The sequence below is a fragment of the Octopus sinensis genome, linkage group LG1 (assembly GCF_006345805.1).
Source record: "Octopus sinensis linkage group LG1, ASM634580v1, whole genome shotgun sequence".
NCBI lineage: Eukaryota > Metazoa > Mollusca > Cephalopoda > Octopoda > Octopodidae > Octopus > Octopus sinensis.
In genome coordinates, this window is record NC_042997.1 from 161,414,363 (window position 1) to 161,439,342 (window position 24,980).

Sequence of the window (24,980 nt, forward strand, 5' to 3'; positions counted from 1 at the left end):
TATAGTCATACAAATATCATTTCTTTGAAGCAACTTCTGCATGCATTGTGTTGTTTTCTTAGGTAATTTGCACACAGCTTGCCAGTGAGGTTTTAACTGCATATCCTTTCAGTTACAGTCAACTCTTTTTTTCTCAATTAATTTTCTCTGTTTACCTCATAAAGCTTTCACTACTGCATAGTACCACATTCCTCTTATATGTGTCATCATGTGTCATATAACCTATCCAGTCAACAAAAAAAGGAATTCCTTTGGTACCAACATAGGCATCAATTCCTTTCATATCTATGTGCTAAACATACCACAGTACGATTTCTATATTTAACCAGTCAAACAAACACAATGATAATAATAACAACAACAACAATAATAACAACAACAACAATGGCAATAACAGTAATAATCATAATAATAATAAAATGGGAAAATAAGCACTCCAGTGATGAAAGGAGAATTTTATAAGTAGAAATATACACTTCCCTCCCATATTTCACAATAATGAAATTTTATTGAAGAGCAGGCTTTTATTTTAGTTTTTCAAGTTTTATACTAAACATCAACTTTGAATTACTCACAAGAAGCTGTTGGTTATCTCTTCAAATGACAAAGGCAATACCATCTTTATTGCTTAATTACTTCTGCTCTATCAGTCCTTTGGTACGCTACTTAATTATTTAATCAGTGGACAAGTAATTATAGTATACAGCATAGTCTCCAGTTTTATCCTTTGCTGAAGCATATTCAACAATGTAATTCCACATATAATGTCCATGGAGACATTACATTACTAAAGACTGAACTTCCATAAAATTTACCATTTATAAAGAAGTAAATGCCACTTAATGAAGATCACTAAAACCCATGTAAACTTATCATCTAAAACTAATTTGATAGTAGCTTAATAATAGTAAGAAGCTATTGTATATAATTGTTTCAAGCATTTAGAGAACTCAAGCAAATTTAAGAAAGCCTAACTCCTTCAGGATTTTATCAATTTGATAAAATTAGATTAGATTTATCACAACATTTTTAGATCAAAGTCTAACCACAATTCCTTAATGAAGTTTCACATGAAATGAAAGGTTTCCTGAAAACATTGCTATTGAATTTGAAACTTTTCAACTTCAATGATAATAACCTAATTGGGAACTCCTTGGATAATGCAGTTTATCCATCCACACCAGTTGACAGTTCATTACTCTCATATAAATGGTTTTGCCTGAAACATTAGTCTTATCTTCCTCCTAAGAACATAACATTTATTCTACAGTTTGAATTATTTATATTACTTTTATTTCTTACTGCTTGCCAATGCATAATATCACTTGTCCTTGGGTTCTACTGTTTTTACACTGTTATTTTATGTTTAGCTGCTTTATATGTATATTTTTATTTCCAAATTTTAGCCCAAAGAGATGAGGCAGGACCCATAACCTTCACAGGTTATAGTTGATGATCAGCTTGAATGTCCACTGTGAAAAAGTTGCTAAGGAAACAGCTTCATTAGGTTGAAGTTTTAAAGATAAAATTATCAATGCAGTATTTGTGGAATGTGTCATGTTAGGAATGCCTCATAACTGAATGCCGAAATACTCCAGAGCTAAAAGCATGTGGATCAGAGAAAGCCAAATTGATACATTATAATGAATTGTTTCCCGAGAAACTTCAAACTAAACAAAAATACTCAAAGCTCATAAAGAAATGTCTTTACAGAAGGCCAAGATTTCATGGAAATTATCTCTCATTTGACTCCCATTAGGGACATATACATTATTTCCTGTTTGAATTATATTTCTTATGATTTGTATATGGCTAAGCTTCAAAATCTTGCCATTGCACAAGTGTTCTAAATTGCAGAGTTTGTAATTATCATTTGCAGTATTCTTCTGTTGCAAAACACAAAATTCTTAAAATTATCTCTGAAATTATTGGCAAAATATTGTGATTATTGTCATTCATAATGGTTTTTCTATTTTATAGCAATAATATACAGATCACCAGTAGCAAGTGTTGCATATTAAAGAGTAATTTATGAGCAGGATGCGTTGTGTCCCACATTGGTTCTAAATCATAAGTATTTTGTATCCTTCATGTTGTTAATGTCTTTAGGAAAAAGGTTGAATGTAAGATATTGTTTTCTTCTTCCTACAATCCCCAAACTGACTTGCTAAAATTAGCAGTCAAATACAGTCACTGTTTCTCCTAGTACCTTAAAAATGAATGAATATAATGGATAAAATAGTTTTGATTATAATATGACAAAAAGGGTGAGTCGGTCAGGGTTTGATTGCTTGTGAAATTATAAAAAATTGACAGATAAGAAAGTGAAGATATTGGTAAAATGGAAATACTGCACAGAATTATTAAGAACATAATGTTAATGAAGAGACAAAGAGAAATGTAAAATGTATAATTATATAGAAAGCTAAACAAAGTAGAAATTTTGGAAGGAAAATCTAGAAACTAAATATTTATTAACAATAAAGATGAAACATGCTTACACAAATACAGTTGATGAAAGCATCTATTACAAATGAATAATCTGAAAAGAAGTAAACCACATCACATAAGGAATACAGTATATTTTCAAAGAGTGTAGGTAGATTTAATGATTGGTATGTAATTAATTAGAGTATTTACTAAATGAATATATGTAGAAAGAGAGAGAGAAAGAGGGGAGGGAGAGAGAGATGTATATTTATTTACTCTGGCTCTAAAAGAAAGAAGCTGCTATTGTTGGAAATTCAATAGCTTTAGTAGAAATGGACAAATTATTACCAGTAACTAATAGTTACTATATTTTATGAACCAACAAGCTACATAAGCTGCTTATTAGCAGCCATGATTAGAATTAGAACTAAAGGTAATCATATGACAGAAGATATCTTTGTTGTTGAAGGTTTTTTAATACTGGGTATGAGATGTGATACATTAAGTATTATTGGGGTATGTGTGTCCATAGTAACATAACACATTTGCCCATAACATAAGAGGTTGATGGATAAGAATTGCAAATATAAGAAGAGCCCTCCTGAAGGGTGGAATGAACAAAAGTGTTGGATATTGAGATTAGTTTCAGTATGGTCAACAAGGTAATGAAAGAAAAGATAAAGAAAGCTGCAGTTTATCATGGAAATTTACTAAAATGCTAAAAATATCTGTGAAATGTCTCCAATGACTGGTATTGTAAGCTACTAAATAAATATACACAGGAGAGAGAAAGTGAGAAAACTGAAATGAAAATCTGTGGAGAGATAAAAATTACAGAGGCCTCATGGAGATAGTCCAAGTTTTGAAAGAAGCTGAGATCATAGAAATGTTATTGCATGACATGGTTCCCCTAGATAATATTTAGTTTGAGCTTATAGTAGGACAATGAAGAACAAATGTCTCTTTCAAGTGAAAGTTCTTTTCAAGTATATATTTCAGCTTTTAGATTAGATTTACAGTGACCTTACATGTTATAAGAGACAACTTAAAGGGCTTGGCATCAAGAAAGCACCTGACTATAAAAAGTCCCATCCAACCCATTCCAGAATGGAAAATCATCATCTTCATCATCATCATCATCATCATCATCATCATCATCATCATCATCATCATTATTTGCAGTCTGTCTTTCATGCTATCATGAGTTAGCAGGATCTGATAAACCAGAGGGCTACACTGAGCTCCAATGTCTGCTTTGGTGCTCACCACAGTATTCTAGCTCATTGGTAACTGTCCAACCGTCCAATCTAATACAAAAACAACGATGGTGATAATGATGAATTACAAATCCCAAATTAAGAACAATAGACTGCTTTAACAAACAATTATACTTTGCATTTATCTTCCTGAATTAATGATTTCATTTAGTTCTGTTTAAAGCCAGGTGTTTATTAATGACTCAGAATAGTTGTCTACTTTCTGCACAGGATTGGGGTTTAAAATTTAATGTTGACAAATTTAGTGAGCTACTAATTGTTCCTCGAATCTCTGTTCTCTACCCTTTTCTATATGTATAAGTACTAAATGAAATAAGGGAGAATTTTCAAGTTTAAATGTTCATAGAAACATTTTATATGCTGATTAAATGTTTTTTACTGCAGAATTTAAAAAAAACTTCACAGAAAGTTAAAGGCATTGTGAAACAGTGTAATATCCAAAACCTAAATAAGAACACACATTTGCCACTTTTCTCTTCATCCATACATACTGACATGAATTCTCCTCCCAGGCTAACCACTAAGCTCCATCCTCCCTTCTCTAAGCATCAGCACTCTGGATTACCCTTCTGTGCTTATTTTCCATACAGATGTCAACTAGTAACTGTTCAAAGTGAATATTAACTACATCAGTCTCACCAGACTCAGACATACAAAACAAATTAAGGGCTTGGTCCATTTTTCTTGATTAAAATCACAAACAAATACAAATAAAACTTATAAAATACTTTACCAATTTCCCTGTGTAAAGTTGCTGGTAGTGAAGGATCACTGGTACCAAATTCATTGGCTGCTCTGACTCTGAACATATAATCTTGCTCAGAATTAAGGTCATTTAAAGTATGGGTGGTCTCTGTTATCCCTGAAGCAACAGAGTTCCACTGAAGTGCTGGTGGTTCACGTATTTCAATGACATATGTAATACAACAGTTTTTTGCATAAGATGGGACACGAGCAGGTTTCCAACTCAAGATAAGACTGCTTTCAGATTCTTCAGTAATTTTTGGACGACCCTTTGGAGCCCTAGGAGGACCTTAAATAAATGAAAAATATATATTAAATTTAGAAATTTTCAAAACATTAACATTAAATTATATAAAGTGAAGTTGTAGAAGTCTTAATTTTAATGAAATTTCTAAAAAAAAGATAATTATAAAAACTGTTACTGAAAATATGATGAAAATAAAAAACAGTTTTGATTGGATAGCCATTCTAAAGTTAACAATTAATTTCATTGTCTTAATGAAATTAACAGATCTTAATTTAATAATGAAGAATAATAATGCTTTAAATCATATTACGTAAGTGCAATGCAGCCAGAAATTTATTCAATTTTCATAATGAAAAATTTAAGAGAAGTATATTTTATGTACATATATATTGCAGCTTGTAAACAATAATATCATTGGTTATAGGTTTTTAGTTAGCTAGTAATTGGTTTACTAAATGTATGATAGCAAATGTAACAATGGAGTATTTGTAACTTAATGTGGAACAAATACAGTAAGGGACTTTGTCAAAAAAAAAGAACCAGTTATTTGGTTTTCTCACAAAGCTGCATTAAATCAAGAATTGAATTAAACGAAAGAGAAGCTAAATCTGTTATGGAGTATCTCGATAATTTAATCAAAGAAAATAATACTATCATGGCAAAATTAGTGGAAGAAAACCTTCTCAAGCGAGAAGAATTGGTGAAATCTTTGTACAAAGATGTTCAAGATACTTCACCTGCCGGAGATAATGGTGAAATGGCACAGAAGCGAAAACATACTCTTCAAGAAACTGTAGAAACTTTTTTTCCTGGCGAAGGTACTGTCGACCATGTCTTGAAAGTTGTAGCAGAGCGGGTACATAATCCTTTACCTTGTATTAAAGTAAATCCATTCTCGTGTCCAGCAGCAGTAGCAGAAGCGGATGAATGAAACCTTCCTTCTCTTTCATCACACTGATTTCGCGTTTGATAATGTGCTTTGTGTTTGTTCCTTTTCAAATATGATTTGTGGAAACCAATCTTCCTTGGAGAAGCCTCATGAGTGAATTTGTTCAAAATATTGTTGTGACGGTGCCATGTAAAAGAACTCACGCCAGTGTCACATAGAAGCACCTGGTACACTCTCCAAAATGGTTGGCATTAAGAAGGGCATCCATCTGTAAAAACCAGACAAATGGAACCAGGGCACCCCTCCAGCTGGCCAATTCATGTGAAACTGTCCACCCGATGATATTTTCCTCAAACACTCTTTCTAATTCTCATATAACAAACACATAATCTCTTCCATCTCAGACTTACAGCAGATATTATAATATTAATCAGTCAGTTACTCTTTGCTGAAGGTCTATTAGTACAAGGCCACCCTTATTTCACTACCATCTTCTCATCTGTACTTACAGATACTACCCGACAACGGAGAGAGAACGAAGTTGATGCCCGTGACTACCATTTTGTTGCATCTCAAGAGCAAATGGAGCGAGACATTCAAAACCATCTTTTCATTGAAGCTGGCCAGTACAATGACAATCTTTACGGAACTAGTGTTGCGTCAGTGAAGGAAGTTGCAGAAAAGGTAGGCGCCCACTCTCCACATTTATTTACACTTTTCCTTCTATGATGCGTATTTCTGCTCAACCCTATTCTTCCCAACTGGATGTTTGCCGATATACCCCAGTTACCATATTTTATTATAAGATGGGTATGATTAAAATGTTGTGCCTATGTTTTTAAATTTAATAAGACCATGCTTAATCTTATGAAAATAGTCACTGTATAGACTCCTTCAAAGGTTTAGATCCATGAGTCAGATGACCAAAATATCTCCAGTCATTGTTGAACAGTGGACAGACCTTAGGACTACACATAACAAAAAGACTTGAGCTCTGTTGACTAAAAATCATAAACGTCTGATGTTTAGATTGGAGATACTACCTGTCTTTAATACTTGGGAAGATGGTTGAACAACTTGAAATTTAAGTATTAGTTACCTACACATACACATACACAAACACATCTTCAGCTTGATTAAAATGAAACTATGTTTAATCTTCTGTTTTAAAATGTTCTTTGTTCAGGGCAAACACTGCATTTTGGACGTCAGTGGTAACGCAATCAAGCGGCTACAAGTAGCAGGATTATATCCAATCGCAGTTTTCATCAAACCCAAATCCGTGGAATCTATAATGTAAGTTGAACTTCTTTTTTTTTTTTCCTTTGAGAATTAGAAGTCCTTCTTTGTGCATAGTAGGATAGGGCTCAAGCCAATATGATTGAGAAGTAAATTTTTTAACGTCATGTGCAAAATTATATAATTTTGTACGTTTTTTTTTTCTTGGTCTATATTATCTTCTGTGTTTTTCATTTTAAAAGACAACAGAGTGTGGTATGAGGGGGATTTGGCTGTTAGTTGTATTGGCTTGAGTGATCATCTAAAGAATTCGTTGTTAGCTTCTTTAGTTATTATATTACCCCCAGTAGTGGCCTTGATACTTTATTACAATTTCATTCACATCTAGAAAATATTATAATTCATACACATCTAGAATATATTATAGAAATCATCCCCATACTAATTAGCACTTAATTTTATCAACCCTGGAAGGCTGAAATTAAAAGTTAACCTCATAGGGACTTGAATTCAGAACATGAAAGATTATATCTAAATGCTGCAAGGCATATAGTCCAACTGATTCTTCTGGTTACCCATCAGTGATATGCAGTGGTATTTTCTCATGGAAGTGAGTCAGAGATGTAGTTTTAATTTTCAGCTACTACAACTTATGGTTTAAAAATATTTGTTTTAATCATTTACACTTGGTATTTGAACATAAAAAAGATCAAAATTTCAAATAGGGTAAATAAAACTTTTACCAAACTTTCATTCAAATTTTAATGATTCAGTATTTAGACTACTCTTTAGCTTCATTTGACTATTATTAGGCTACATCTTAGTTACATTTTAGATAGATTTAGACTACATTTTGACAACACTTACATTCAGTCTGCACTTTGTCTATGTTGGACTATAATTTTGTAACACTAGTTACACTTAAGTTTCTCTTAAGCTACATTTTGATTTCATTTTGGTAATATGGGTTCTAGTCTTTGGTTTTCACTTAAGCTACACTTAGACTACACTTGGTCAAACTCATGATACTCTTTGGCTATGCTTTGGGTGTATATAATTATAATTTGGTTACATTTGAATTACTCTTAAACTCATTTTTTTGGCAATATTTTGGCTACATGTAGCCTACTTTTTAGCTACACTTAAGCTTCTTTTATGTTACACTTAGGCTACACTTTTGTTACACTTAGTAACAACTAGAAGTTTTACAGTCAACAAAATGCATCAGGTCATCCCATAAGTTCTGTTTGATTTTACCTTTTTTAAAATTGAATGAAATTTAATAGTATTTTAGAATGTCTAATGGAATCAAAAATTATTTTTATGCATTTGTGTACATTTAAACTAATTAAATATTATTTTACAGAATAATAGAATTAAAATTTCTTTGATTAAAACCCTTTCAAACATGGATGTATCCAAAGAGCATTTGAGATACATAATGCTTTATGAGTACAAAAAAGGAAACTCTGCAGCCAAAGCGACTTGAAACATACACTTAGTTTATGGGAAAGAATGCTTGAATGAAAGAACTTTCAGAAGATGGCTTGCAAAATTCAGAAGTGGAGATTTCAGCCTTGAAGATGAAGATAGAACAGGATGTCCAGTTGAGTTTGATGATAAGCTCCTTGAGGCATTAATTGAAGAAAATCCTGCATTATCACTTGCAGAATTGGCAATAAAGCTTAGTTCAAACCATACAACTGTTCATTGTCATCTTCAACAACTTGGAAAGGTTCCTAAATTTGGAAAATTGATGCCTCATGAATTGTCTGAAAGTAACCACAAATCCTAAGTTCCCATCTGCTCTTCTCTCCATTCTCGCGAACTCACTTCACTCTTTTTGGAAAGACTTGTGACGAAAAATGAATTTTCTACCGAAATGTTAAACGTCGTAAACAGTGGTTTGGTAAAAGGGAAAAAGTTCAACCACAACCAAGAAGGGAACTTCATGGAAAAAGCTTCTTCTCTCTATCTGGTGGATTACAAAGGAGTAATTCACTTTGAATTGTTACCACCTAATGCAACTATCAATGCTCAAGTCTACACCTACAATTAGAGTGTTTGAACCATGATTTGAAGAAAAAAGACCCGCTTTAGTGAATTGAAAATGAGGGATGTTTCATCAGGACAATGCGCAACCCCACACTGCAAAGATCACATCATAGAAGATCGAAGAGCTTGGTTGGGAAAAAATTCTTCATCCACCTTATTCTCCAAACCTTGGTCCTTCAGACTATCAATTGTTTTGTATTGCAAGCCAGGAGGAGGTCAAAACTGACATTTCAGAGTTCTTTGCTTTGAAACCAAAAGAATTTTACATAGATGGGATTAAAAAACTTGTAAATAGATGGAAGGAAGTCATAGATAATCTGGGAAAGTACATTGATGATTAAATTTCAATTAAATATAACATTTGATCACTTGCTTTCTTTATTCAGAATTCGGACAGAACTTATGGGATGACCTGATAATAAAACCTTGCTTCACAGAATCTTGAAAAATCTCTGTAAAAACGGTAACTTAAAAAATTTGATGTATATAAGATATAATCAGCATCTATCATCTGAAGCAAACTAGAAAACCAGACATTTCTCAAATTCACCAGAAATCAGTATTTCACTTTACAAAATGTCATTGTCAAGTACAATAATAGGATATATTTCTTTTTGAAATACTTACTGATCAAAACCATAGGATCATTAAATGTGACAGATGGCAGAAGAAGCTTTTCAACTTTCTCTTCCTCCATTGATGTTGATGGAGTAGGTGCTGAATATTAAATAAAAATTATTGAACTTGTAATATTTAAATAGTCAGGAATATATTTGAAATCATCAGGCACATATGACAGCATGAAGAATATAATAATAGTCAGATATCTATACACATACACTTCTTTTTTTATCAAATTTTCAATTGTTAGCCACCTTCTTTTTTACACATCCACACACACATAGATAGATAGAGAGATAGATAGATAGATAGATAGATAGATAGATAGATAGATAGATAGATAGATAGATAGATAGATAGATAGATAGATAGATAGATAGATAGATAGATAATTATCTTTTACAGTATTGTCAACTTCACATCCTATTTATCTTGAGTAGCATCTTGGTAATATTGGGCAAAAATCAACTTTCAATAATCTGTCTCCTAAATAATAATTATTTTTCATTCTGTTTTTAGTCTGCAATTTATTCTGGAGAATACTTATCAATTTTTCTGTATATGTGTAGTTTCTAATATTTCAAGTTCTTAACACTGACAACATTTTATATATATATAAAAAAAAAAAGATGACATTTTGCAATGCCCATTAGTTTAGGAAAAAGTAAAAGAGAACAAAGACATTTTTTCTTGTTAATGGGTATTATTTTACAGTCCACTTTTCTCTCTTTTTCTGTTTTATCCAGTGTATTGTGCATGCACTTTTACAAGGGTAAGCTGAAAAGTTCATAGGCTGACTATGAAGGAGTGTTGCTAGAGCTGTGAAACCTTGCATGCATTAATCTTAACCCTTCTCATTAATAACTGTATTATTTCTTTCCAGATGAACTGACATCTACCTATTAAAAAAAGGCTGCTTCAAAAGTAACCAGAATCGACTTCTCTTGAAAATGGACGAAATTTGGCATTGTTGTGTTATCAAGTACCTGCAGAAAAACGGTTTAGCCTCTAATGACATTCATGCTGACATGGTTGCTACATTAGGGGATGAGTGCAAAATTGGACAGCTAAATTTAGCAGAAGGGAGAGTTTAGAAATTGACCCAAGGTCTGGACATTTTGCAACTGCCACCACCAAGGAAAACATTGATCATGCTCATCACATGGCAATGGATGACAGGCAATTGACTATAAATCAAATAGCCAATGCTATTAACATATCGCATGAGAGAGCTGAAGATATTCTGCACAATGAACTCGGCATTTTTTTTCTTGTTTCAGTTATTAAACTGTGGCCATGCTGAGGCACTGCCTTCAAGAATTTTTAGTTTAATATATCAACCCCAATACTTAAACTTTTAAAGTTTGGTACTTATTTTATCAATGTCTTTTGCCAAACAGCTAAATTGTAGGGACATAAACATGCCAGCTCTGGTTGTCAAGTGGTGATTAGGGGACAACATAGACAGAATCTCTCTCACACACACACACACACATCTATTTATACATAACAAGCTTCTTTCAGTTTCCATCTGCCAAATCCACTCACAAGGCTTTGGTTGGCCTGAGGCTATAGTAGAAGACACTAGCCCAAGGTGCCATGCAGTGGGACTGAACCTAGAACCATGTGGTTGGGAAGTAAGCATGATGAATTTTTCTGCTCAGTGAGTGCAATATCTTCTGACATCTGACCAAAAGCACACCAGGCTGATCACATCATGGAAAAATCTGACATTGTTTGAGGCAGATCCTGCTGGTTTCCTTGAATGTTTCCTAACCCAGGATAAGTGTTGGCTTCATCAATTTGAGCCAAATACAAAGAGACAATCCATGCAGTGGAAACACCCCTCCTCACCTGCTCCAAAGAAAGCCAAGGGTCATTTCATCAGCAGAGAAGGTGTTGACTTTGGCTTTTGGGGATGCAAAAGGCATTGTGTTTATTGGCTATCAAAGAAGAGTACTATGTCCACTTGCTGAGGCAGTTATAGGAGACTTTCAGATCAAATACCCAGGAAAACTGACAAAATGCTAATCAGGACAATGCTGCAACACACAAGTCCTTAGTTTCAATGGCTACTGTGTGTGACTATGGCTTTGAACTGGTTGATCAGCCTCCCTATTCTCCTAATTTAGCCCCATCTGACTATAGTTTGTTCCTCAATATGAATAAACACTTGGCTAGGAAGCAGTATCCCAATGATGATAACGTTATATCTCCAGGTGATGATTTTTTTTTGATGAACAGAATGAAAGCTTCTTCGCCAATGATCTCCAAGCACTGCAACACCGATGGAAGAAGTATGTAGACCACAAGGGGGACTATGCAGAAAAATAAACTCTACTTGGTCATATTTCATGAGAGGCGCAGAAGCGGCTGTGTGGTAGGTAGCTTGCTTACCAACCACATGGTCCCAGGTTCAGTACCACTGCATGGCACCTTGGCAAGTGTCTTCTACTATAGCTTTGGGCTGACCAAAGCCTTGTGAGTGGATTTGGTAGATGGAAACTGGAAGAATCCCATCATATATGTGTGTGTGTCTGTTTGTCCCACCCAACATCACTTGACAACCGATGTTGGTGTGTTTACATCCCCGTAACTTAGCGGTTCGGTAAAAGAGACCGATAGAATAAGTACAAGGCTTACAAAGAATAAGTCCTGGGGTCGATTTGCTCAACTAAAGGTGGTGCTCCAGCATGGCAGCGGTCAAATAAATGAAACAGGTAAAAGAGTATCTTGATCAACCTAGGAACTTTTCAATCAGCCCTCATAGCTTCTGTTGCAATCTTGTTTTACTTGACTTTATTGATTGGCTTCTGCCTCCTCTTTCACCCTTTCCCAACAACTTGTAGTACAACCAAGCATTGTATATAATAAATTCATTACATATTATATATATCAAATTTATTCTAAATTTCACTTATATAGTACTAGTGAGTCCAAAGTCTATGATAGAAGACACTCGCTCAGAGTAACACAATACCATCCCTGTACCCATGTTATCATTTTATTTTAAACTATCTCTAATAAGTAAACTACAGCTATCAAATATTATTGTTTATTTATAATCATTTTGCAATTTCTTATAAATCCATTTTTGTAATTTAAAATATACCTTGATATTGGTTAGTGCACATTATTCCATAAGGAGCTTAGGGCTAGTTTCTTGTTTTTTTTCTGCCATATATATTTCTCGCTGGATGGGATGCCAGTCCATCACAGAATTACTCATTTTTACCAGCTGAGTGGACTGGAGCAGCATGAAATGAAGGGTTTTGCTCAAGAACACGACACATTGCTTAGTCCAGGTATCAAAATCACAATCTCATGATCTGGTGTCCAACACCCTAACCACTAAGCCACACATCTTCACTTAACTTGATATTTCATTGAATGTATCTTAGAATAGGAATGTATGTATCTTTAGAATAGGAACAGCTCATAAGAAGCAGCTAAAAGGGTGAATGAGAGAAATGGCATTCTAGTGTGAAGCACTGCCATAGAACAACCATCCAATCCATATCAGTATGGAAAAGCCAGTGTAAAACATAAACAATGAATGAATTAGATATATTTAGATCTCATTGCTACTGTGGTTTATCTCTGAGCCAGCCCTGACTGAGCAGATCTATGACCAAAATCATACAGGTCATGACCATGCTCTCATTTTTGTATATATAAAACCAGTGTTGAATGTCATTCTTTTTTCAAGACAATAAGAAGTGTGTCATTTCATGGACATTTGCTACTATTTCTAGCAGATTGGACGAATAGATAGTGGCTCCAGCCTGCATTTAGGTATCTAAATATAACTGTTTGTTTATGTTTGTAAACACATGCATGTATAGATATATAGGTGTGTGTTTAGGTGTATGTGTATGTGTATGTATGCATGAGTGTGTTCATGTAATGTGTATGCATATGTATATCAGTGTGTCTGTGTGTGTGTGTGTTTGAATGTATGTGTTTGTATGCTTGTGTCTAATTATTGGGCAGCCTGCCTTCAGTATTGTGAGTATAATCTACTTCCTAATACTGTATTGCATTTGAAAGAAACACAACTCAACATGAATCACTTCACCTAACATTTCAAAATAAGTACAAGATCTTCCGGAAACATTCTTAAATTTCATGTCTGCCCGAAGATAGCAGAAAAGTATTATGTAGTTAACCTTTGTTGAAAAAGACAGTGGAATACAAGGTGAAATTGAAGATAGAGGTGATTAGATCATTTTGATTTAAAATACTTCATTTATTTTCAATACACAAACTGTCAAATGTAATTTCTATGGTCACAATTACTTTATATTTGTGGTAAGTGCTTTGTCAGTTGATTGTTGATTGTTATAAGAGTCTGTCTAAATGCTGCACTCACATTTTGATTTATGTTTGAATAATATATACATAAATGCATACATACATATATATATATGTATATATATATATATATATATACATATATATGCACACATATATACATATATATATATATATATATATATATATATATATGCCCCGTTTCGTGTCCGTTGCCAGCCTCGCCTGGCCCTCGTGCGGTGGCACATAAAAAGCACCATCCGTTCGTGGCCGTTTGCCAGCTCTGTCTGGCACCAGTGCGGGTGGCACGTAAAAAGCACCCACTACACTCACGGAGTGGTTGGCGTTAGGAAGGGCATCCAGCCGTAGAAACACTGCCAGATTTGACTGGGCCTGATGAAGCCTTCTGGCTTCACAGACCCCAGTAGAACCGTCCAACCCATGCTAGCATGGAAAACGGACGCTAAATGATGATGATGATGATGATATATACATACATATATATATATACATATATACATATATATATACATATGTATAAGTATGTATATGTAAATATATATCTTTCTATATATATACAAATATATATGTGTGTTTGTATATATATATACACACACACACACACACACACACACACATATATATATATATATATATTATATATATATGTACATACATATATATGTTATATGCAAACATACAAAATCAAAATGTGCTATATACATATGTGCATATGAGTGTGTATTTGTGTGTATGCACATAGATACACATGATTATATTATATGTATGTATATATGTGTATGAGTGTGCTCATTACTGAAAGTAGATTATTCTGTTACATACATACATGAATGCATACATGCATACATACATACATACATACATACATACATACATACATATATGCATATCTTAAAGCTGACTTTTTTGTATTCCATGACCTCAAGTTTCACATTTATGATCTTCAGACAAACATAAAATGTGGTGCCAAAATGTGGTGCCAAAATGTGGTGCCAAAAATCTGTTATTTGAAATATATGGGAAAAATTAAGACACTGGTGTACATTTTAATGGGATGCTAGGGAATAAGTGGAAGCAAAGAAATTGCAAAAGATGGCAACATGAAAAAAAGAATCTAAATACATGAAACAGTTTAGATTATAAGAATAAATAATGAGAAGCACACACATGAATGCATGCACGTCATATACACACACCTCATTATAATGATTGAAAATATTACACACACATATATCTATGCTTTATAAATATGTGTGCATGTATGTTTCTTGTTACGTTATATTTTACCTTCCAAACCATTCTTCTGTATATATATATATGTATGTGAGTGTGAGTGCGAATACTTGTGTCTTCTTGGCTGGATATAGCATGTTATAACAAGCAGTACTATTCTGCAAAGCACGTCGGTCCATTGGTGAAATAGTAATTTGCTTGGAAATTTGAACTATTTGAACTTAAGTCCAAGTACATTTCACTTCTAATCCTTTGCAGGATCAATTAAAAATAAATACCAAGTATGTGCTTATGCCTGTTAACTTGGTAGTCTTGACCTTTTAGAATTTAAATACACCATATTCAACCATTCTTTCCTTATGCCACTTTTAGCGATTTTCCGTTATCAGTTTTACTTCAGTAGCCAATCAAAAGCCATCCTAGTGCCCTAGTTTTCCCATATTTTTGAGTAACAGATTTCTTGCACCACATTTATGTTTTGTCAAGAACCAAAAATGTGAACTTTTAAGGTACAAAATACAAAAGCTCAGCATTAATATATAATATATACACTTTTCAATGCTTGCACGGGTTGGACAAAGATCATTGAGACAGATTTTTTAAGGCAGATTTTCAACCACTGGATGCCCTTCCTGTCATTAACCCTCATCTATTTCCAAGCAAATTACTATTTCACCAATGGACCGACGTGCTTTGCAGAATAGTACTGCTTGTTATAACATGCTATATCCAGCCAAGAAGACACAAGTATTCGCACTCACACTCACATACATATATATATATACATACATATATATACAAACACAGATACACAAACGCACACACACACACACACACACATACATGCATACATACATACATACATACATACATACATACATACATACATACATACATACATACATACATACATACATACATACATACATATGTATGCATGTATGTATGATTATAATTAGGGCTCAGCAAAATTTGCTTCACTACATACCGAAATTTAGAAATAGCAGTTAAAATACTATTCTACTACCAATCAGAGTGAATTCTTTTTTTTTTTTTTTCTTCACCTGTGTGAGTTGTTGAGTATTGCTGTCTGGGAGATATCTTATGGTAGTAGAATATCTATGTATGTATAGATGTATGTACAAATGTATGTATAGATGTATGTACAAATGTATGTATAGATGTATGTACATAAATACATGTACACCATACATACACACAGACACACATACACTATTATATCTAGACATATGTCATCTGTATGCTTTTGTGTAATTTCTGTGCTTTGCCTATTTGCAGTGTTTGTGCATAAGCATGCATAAGTGTGTGTGTGTGTGTGTGTGTGTGTGCGGCTATGTATACATTTAGTTGTTTGTCTATGTATATGAGTAGAAAAAAAATCATCAAAAATATAATTAATTGCATTGAATATTTTTAAAACTGAAAATTAAATATTTATAACTTTTACTTACACTGAGTGTTTCTAATTAAAGTTGCTGTCATAGTAGGCTCAGTTTCGCCAAATTCATTTTCAGCTTTAACACGGAAAGCATAACTTTGTTGAGGGTGGATATCTCTGACATGAAATTTATTTTCAGTTAAATCCGTTATGAGAGGATGCCAAGCTTTTGCCCATTGCTCTTTCACTTCAACTGTGTATTTTATCGGAGATAATTTTCCATAAGCTGGAGTTCTAGCACTAAACCATCGAAGTGTCAAAGAATTCTCGGTTACATCCTGAATCAAAGGCCGATCCAATGGAAGACGAGGTGGAACTGAAGAAAAAAGTAATTCAATACCTTTTACTTTAAAACATTCAGTTTCTTACCAGTACATCAGCAGTCAAATACAATTTTTTAATGGTCCCAAGTGTTTATTTTTTTAATTTGTGAAATATGCTTTGTCAAGTTGTTTATCATAACAGTAGTGCTTGTGTATTTAATTTAATATTCTTTGTGAACATTTGGAAAAGCCAAGTATATTTGTTTTGTTAACTCCAATGAAAACTTGTGAGATTATATACCAGCTATATGAATCCCTGAGTAGAGAACTTATCCAACAGCAAACAGGTAAGAACTGAGAGACAACTCAATGGAGGAGCACCTACCAAACTGGAATCTTACATGTATGTAGTGGGCTTACAGTGCTAAGAATACTTTCTCTCATGAGAATAGTGTAGAATATACACATGGAGGTAGCAAGCTTATTATATGCTAAGAATACTTCCTCTCACACGAGAATTGTATACAATATTCATAGTACACTAAAGTTAAAGGAAGAGAAAACTTAACAAGAATTAGTTAAGAGTTATTTCACTAGGGAAAAAAAAATCTGAATTGGAATTCTTTCAAATTTTTTGTTGCCAATATTTGCTACAACTGTGCATTCTCAGAGAAAGAAATAGAGATATACATACATAAATTGTTAGAGTTAGTGTTTTTATGACTAGATTCTCTTGCTTGTATCAACCACTCAACAGTTAATCCACTTAACTGTTATCAAAAACTTTTTTGGTTACAATGAGGTTGTGACTGTTCTAATACCAATTGTTGCTATTTTAATTTTACCTGCTGAATCCATCAGAAAAAAGCATGAGCATCAGAGTTCCCATTTCCCTAAGAACCTTAAAAGCTTTCTATTTCAAGAAAATGTTACTTGTATGTAACCAGCCTGAATTATATACAGTTTTTGCTGTCGTTTAACCCAGCTGTGACCTGATCGGGTAATAAGACCTAGACTAGACTAAAACAAGTAAATGATGCTTCAACCTTGACATTCCATCTTTTATTTGACACATTACATGTGTGTGTGTGTGTGTGTGTGTGTGTGTGTGTGTGTGTGTGTACATGTGTGTATAAAAGGTTAAAGACACCCTTCAGTCATGGATGACCATAAGATTGCTCCCAGAAAGTTCCCCTCAAAGGCACAAATCCAAGCAGGGTTGTTTATATAAGACTAGCAGTTGCCCATGCATTCCAGCCTCCCCTCTACATGCCACTGATGTTATCCAAGGGAAAGGCTGATACAGCTTGGCACCAGTGACATCGCACCTCATTTCTGCAACTGAGCAGACTGGAGCAATGAGAAATAAAATGTCTGGCTCAAGAATACAACACACAGCCAGGTCCAGGATTCAAACTCACAACTTCATGATGTTCAGCCTGATACTCTAACCACTGACCCATGACTAGTGAATATGATTTGAGATTTGGCTGCTGTTTCTAACAGGTGGAGTAACAACATAAAGGCCTCCTCACTGGCCAAAGTTACATCAAGTTAAGCTTACAGAACAGATAATCTAATCAATAGCTACAGACATAAAAAAATAAGTGATCATCGTTTCTGCTGGCTCACCACCTTAGTAATTGAATAATAATGAAGCAAAGTTTGTCTCTTAAGTTGACAGACACTTCTCATAAGCAGACTTTTTAAATAATTGTTTATAAATGTTTCAATATTCAGTAGTAGAAGAAAATTGCTTGATGCCAGAGTAATATTTTGTTAAAGCAATGTCATTTTGAAGAAAAATTCTTCCTGGAAAATAAATGCACATATCAATATCACTTTTTAATCTTTTAATCCTCGAAATTCAGTTTAAAGATTTTAATATAAGTAACATCAAATTATTTATTATTATACTTGTTGATTGAAAATAAGATAAGGGAAATTTTTTTTCATTACCTTTCTCACCATCAAAATTTATCCAATCTATCTCTTCTTCACCATTTTCGTTTGTCTCTGGGTGATCATAATCCTCAGAGAGCCCTACAAAGAATGTGTTAGAAAAGATGTCACATTTGAACTTAATAATACTGGATCAAAATGAAATTCAGGTATAAAGCAAAAATAATGAAATATCAAACAGAAATCATTAAGTTTCATTGTTTCAACTATTTGAACTTAAGTCCAAGTACATTTCACTTCTAATCCTTTGCAGGATCAATTAAAAATAAATACCAAGTATGTGCTTATGCCTGTTAACTTGGTAGTCTTGACCTTTTAGAATTTAAATACACCATATTCAACCTAAATATTCTATTTGCTTTATGTCCAGACTAACCAGATCTGGCTTCACACACCTACCCTACAATGTTATTCTAAAGATATACAATAATATCATTGAACTCTTGAAGCTTCAAGATAATGCATGATTAATTCAAAACAATGTAAATAATAAGAGTAACATTTGATGAGAAATATGAATGCTAAAGAGTTAATTCCTCTCCTAATTTAACACCTCTGTCTTGTCTTTGCTTGCTTGTAGCACAATTCATTCTTTTATTAACATTTATACCAGGTCATCATTTTTTGCCACTTGTTTTCAAAACCATCCTTACAGCCTTGATAATAAGGGCATGACAAAAACCCTTTCTCATCTGACTGAACCACAAAAATCAAAAATGCAATATATTTGACTTAGGATATAAGAAATTAGCATTGCATCAGAATAACTATATCATAACTATAAGGCAAGTTTCCTCAATCTTTTAGTCCCAAATGATATTGAGTTATAGCTATTATTATTCTGAAACATTGCATATTAATTTGAAGCTGTTGTCATAATTTAACTTTAATGTATAATTTCATATTGCATTTCTTCCTGAGACACAGCACCAATATTTTTATGATAACAGCCAATTGAAACCAATATATTATAAAGAAAAGTGTCAGGCCATCACTAAGTGGGGAACATGTATACTATGTTCTCTATATATACTATGTTCTCTGTTGATATAATTGGTTTTGTTCCTTATTCTTTGTTACTGCTACTTTTGATTTATTTGCTTTGAACAACAGTTTTTAGATGGTTGGTGTAGGTGGGAAATGATATATTGACACATCACAGTTGTCAGTGAGCAACTGTAAAATGTCAGCATAAGAGGCTGTGTGCATGTTTTATGAAGTTTTGAGAAGGTAGCATAAGAGTTTAAAAAAAAGAGTAGCTATGAGAACAGAAATGCACCAAAAAGAGAATTATAATTGTTGTTGTCAGTTAGCTATTGATCTAGTAGACCTATGACAGAAGTGATTCCACTGTGACCAGTGCCCATCTCTTTTATATATCAAGGACTATGACCTTTTGTTCTTTTAACAATTTTTTTATCTTACAACAGGAAGATGTGGTGTGAAAAAGATCAGGCTGCCATTTCTAGCAAATTAAGCAACTGCTAAGAGGCTCACTGTTCTCGTTGTTGCTGTTTAGGCACTTATCAGCTCTGATCAAGTAAACTTCCTGCTTTTTTTAGTTTTTTTTAGATAGAATGTATTTAGGATCACAACATTCAGTATGTCCTATTTTAAGATGGTAGGGTGATGTTTCTTGCAGGCTGAGAAGGAATAAAGGTTCCCTGTTGTCAACAGAGGTAACAGCTCTGTAAATGTAGCTCATAGTTTATTACACTATCATTATCACTCCTCCAGAACCAATTATGTAGTCTAACTAAAAGACACAATGATGTTTCCTCAAAGTTTTATACTTAATGTGTGAAAAATCTTGTACAATTTTTTTCGTGTAATTAATATGTATACATTGAATACTTACTTATGCATTGAATACTTATATTTTAAAATAATTTTAACATTGCCTATGTATCATGGTCAATAAAATTACTATGTTGGTATGAATCAGATTCTCAGAAGATCGATCACCAACATCAACAAAAGCCTTGTATTTGCACATAAATTGACTTCAAAGGAAGTATATTAAAGATATTTGCAAGCATTCTACTAAAGTAATTTCATCAAAAGTATTCTAGCTTTATAGATATTAAGGAACTTTATCAAAAGAAAGCTTACTGAAAATTTATAAACATTTACTAAGACAAAGATTTCATAAGCTCCAAAAGTTTTCCTTTGATAAAATTCTTTAAAATATTTTAATATACTTCCTTTAAAAAATTTTTATGCATGAATAATAGATTTACTATTGAGTGAGGCTATTATGAGGTGGCTTTGTTCCTATTGCTATATAATCCAAGTCTGATTGCATTCTATTATTCAAAGCATTTACTTGAGATTATATTCTATACAATGAATTACTCTCTTTAATTTTTTTGTTCTATTAAATAAAGAAATCAATGAGTATCATTGTTACATTGTACAATGTCACAATAACATTCATAAATTCATATATATCATTAAATTTGCTAGAGATAATTAAATCAAAACGTTTTCAATTACAAAGCTAGTTGCCAAGCTATTGAGATATTTGATGCGTAAATCTTGACATATAGCACAGTTTACGAAGGTTTGCAAAATATATCAGGCAAAACTTCACAAAATAACATATTTAATTAACTCAATTAATTTTTCTCTCTTCTTTCTTTGATATTTACCCATTTTTTTTTGTAAACACTGTCAAGATTAATTGAACTCCCATCCAAGTAACTCCTGATTCTCATTAACATATCCAAAGAACGTTCACCTAAACAATTTCTCAGCTTGTTTCTGAGTTGATTTATCAGATTAAAATCACAGTTTGCCAAGCTGCACTAAATGTATGAAAGATTCTCTCAATGTTCATCAACTTTGCAAGCTCACAAAATGGTTCATTTTTATGTACAAAGACCACAATAGGAGCAAAGTTTGGAATCAATTTGGATTTAAGTAGTTCTTGCATGGAAAAGTTTTAATTTTTGAAATTATTTAACTGTTTATCACAAAATTTTCAGCTAGAAAACAATATTCTATGCATAAGGTATATATGCTTGTTCACTGCAAAATGTGAAGTTTCAATCTGTGGTTCAAGAGAAATAAAAAGCTGACCCTTCTTATAAGTCATCTTCTGTAAATCTTTCCTCTAAAGGAATGGAAAAATCATATATAAAAATCGATACGCTTATCTCTTCTGTTACATTTTCTTCATATTGTCAGCTTAGCAAAGTATCAAGTTACTGTTTTTTTATTTTATTTCAAGCAAAATAAAGTAAATAAACCACTGACAAGTCACTCTTTTGCCAAATTTTGCACAGTGTAGCCAGTTCTTCAATGACATCACTTAAAAACACAAAAAGCTACTTTGTATGAGATGCTTATCAATTTAACCAGGTTTTAGTTGACCTATCTTCTTCAAGGTATGTGAATAGGGATTTAGTGTTCTGCACTTTTACTGTTGTTAACAATGCAAAGTGTCCAGAAAGCCACATGATTTCAGTAAGTGGTTTCTTTTCAATAACCTCTGCAATTTTTTTTAATATACATCTTCTAATTGTAGGTTTAAAAAATAAACATCATATAGATACTTCTCATCAATATTTCAATATTTTTTATAAGCTTCTTTCTAAGCATCACAAATCCTCAGATATTCATGGTATTTCTGAATAAAATGCAAAATCTCTTGTTTTTCTGTCTTGCTTCATCACTCACCCTAACCTGACATTCCACCACATAAACTTCACCATTTTATGGAATACAAATTTCTTTACTTCAGGAAATTGTTTGATACCAGAAACAATAGAAGGTTCACACACATGCAGGTAACCTATTCCTCAAAAAGAAAATGTTTTATCTGCAGAAAAATCTTTAAATTTGAATCTGAAATACAAGATGAGGCATTTTTTAGCAGTCATGTTTATGCCTTTATTAACTCTTATAAAAGAGTTTAGGTGATTATTGGTTTGAAGACCAGAGGCCAAGCAGGACTTGTGAATATCTGAGGGGAACCCTTTCTAAAACAAGCAAAAAAATGAGGAATCATTCGAATCTTGAGAAGACAATCTTTTGGGGCCCCAAAAGCAATTATGTTTCACCTTAGAAAATTTCTCTTGGAGACTCTGGCTTTCATGAACTGCTAATGCAAAAAACTGTTGATGCTATTTCTTCAAACATGTCTTGCTGAAAAATACAGCTGATAGACTCCAGAAATGAAAACACAATTTCTGCTTCTCCAGCTGCCTGAAATAAATATTGCTATATATCTGTTAATGTATTGAACTGAGTTTTCATTTTAATAACTATAAAACCACTGTTGATAAGAACTTTGATCCTCTCAGGGTTTGATCATTTTGATCTAGCTCAAGTACAAATATAAGGTTAAGTTTTCAGACATATAGATATTCATGTATGGGTGTGTATATGTATATTTATGTGAAGTGCCATAAAATATAGCTTCCAACCTTGTATTTGTACAATGTAAATTTTAAGAATCATCACAATAACCTTTACTTTATAAGACCAATATTGCCTTCAAATAAATTCATTATAAATTTATTAATCAATACAAAAGTCTTACAATATCATATGCCACTTTAGTGGAACCCAATGAACAGAATGCAATAAATCGCACCTAAATTATTTTCTACTTTTTCCCAGTTCAATGAACTAAGTATCCAAAAGTCAAGTATGTCATATGAATTCACTGAGACCATAAATGTTCCTTAATAGAATTTTGAAATTCTTTGAAAATCATCCCTTTTTTTCTCTTTTCTCCATTTTCTTCAGCATTTTCTTCTCACTACTCTTTTCTCTTTCATTGTTTCCACTCTTTGTTACTTAACTGAATGTCTAACTAACAGCTACAGCCAAGTTTGCTTTTAGAGTCACCTGATTGGAACAGATCGATAGACAGGTATGTAAACTAGCTTCAGAAATGGCAATGACTTACATAGACTTGCCTTGAATAAATTATATATAGGAGTCTGTAGGTTTGCATTTCTTCTATATGTGTGTACATACACTCAGTCACAAACATGTGTATGTAGATTGATATATGCACACACAAGCACATACACACACATGGTGAACTGCAGATTACTAGCTCCATCAAATGTTAATTGGAACACACAAAGATTTTGTTACTTTTCAGCTCTCTCTCTCTCTCTCTCTCTCTCTCTCTCTCTCTCTCTCTCTCTCTCTCTCTCTCTCTTCAGTGGCATTCTGATAAAATATTTGAGAAAAGTTATGTTAATATATCTTGTTTGTTGAAAATCCATATTTCTTGCAACTGAAGATAGTACTGTACTTAAATTTATGTAATGCTTGCATTGTTCAATTAAATGATCATATTGCATTAATACTTCACATCTTGTTACTTATTTTGATTTTATATATATATATATATTATATATACATATACGTATTTTAATTGAAACCATGTTATTGTTTTGGAACCCTTAAATGGTTGAGGATCTTTTGTGATTTCAGTTCTAGTTGAATAAATGCTGATTTCTGTCAGCATGGAACCATGGGTTCCAGGAAGCTGGCTTTGCATTAAGAAACATTGTTTATTCACTTACCCTTTACTGAGAACTCATTGCTGCAGTTCATTACTAACATGTGTGTGTGTGTGTGTGTGTGTGCACGTGCACATGTACTTGAACATATGTGTGTTTGAATTTTGCAAACATTTAAGTAACTAAATTTCAACAGTTGACTTACCATTCGTTGCTGCCCTGTGTAAAGTAACAGGCAATGAAGCATCTCCTGCTCCAAATTCATTATGACATCGTACTCGAAAAGAATAATTCTGGTCTGGCAGGAGCTGACCAACTTGATTCCTTGTAGTAAGCAAATTGGAAATAAGGGTGACCCATTCTGACGAAGGAGGCGTTTTCATTTCTATGCTGTAACTAATTGGCTTTGTCATAGCAATTTCTGTAGTTGTTGGCACTGATGCTGGTTTCCACACTAACCATGCAACATCAGAGCCATCATCTGTTAACTCAGGTGGATCAATAGGCATTCGAGGAGTAACTGCAATATAGGTTGAACCAAACAGAAATTAAATTACATTGTATTGACATTTATTCAACACATAAATATCAGATATTAATGGAGATATATTGATGCAATTCACATAATATACTGACAGAAAAAATGGTGTGAAGAGAAGTAAATATATAAAAACAAGAAAAAAAAAGCTAAACATTATTCAAGTCTTGCTTCTCTATAATGTGCATTATAATGAGGTTAG

General features: G+C 33.0%; 1 protein-coding gene across 1 annotated transcript in view; it reads right to left on the reverse strand.

Moving 5' to 3' along the window:
• Positions 1-24,980, reverse strand: part of LOC115210729 (titin) — a 678,167-nt gene that overhangs the window by 66,695 nt on the left and 586,492 nt on the right. Inside the window, exons 310-313 of the mRNA XM_036506041.1 lie at positions 18,752-18,835; positions 16,543-16,845; positions 9,509-9,598; positions 4,441-4,740 (exon numbers count right to left, since the gene is read on the reverse strand). Of these exons, the coding sequence (XP_036361934.1) occupies positions 4,441-4,740; positions 9,509-9,598; positions 16,543-16,845; positions 18,752-18,835 (777 nt within the window). The remainder of the gene's footprint in view (positions 1-4,440; positions 4,741-9,508; positions 9,599-16,542; positions 16,846-18,751; positions 18,836-24,980) is intronic.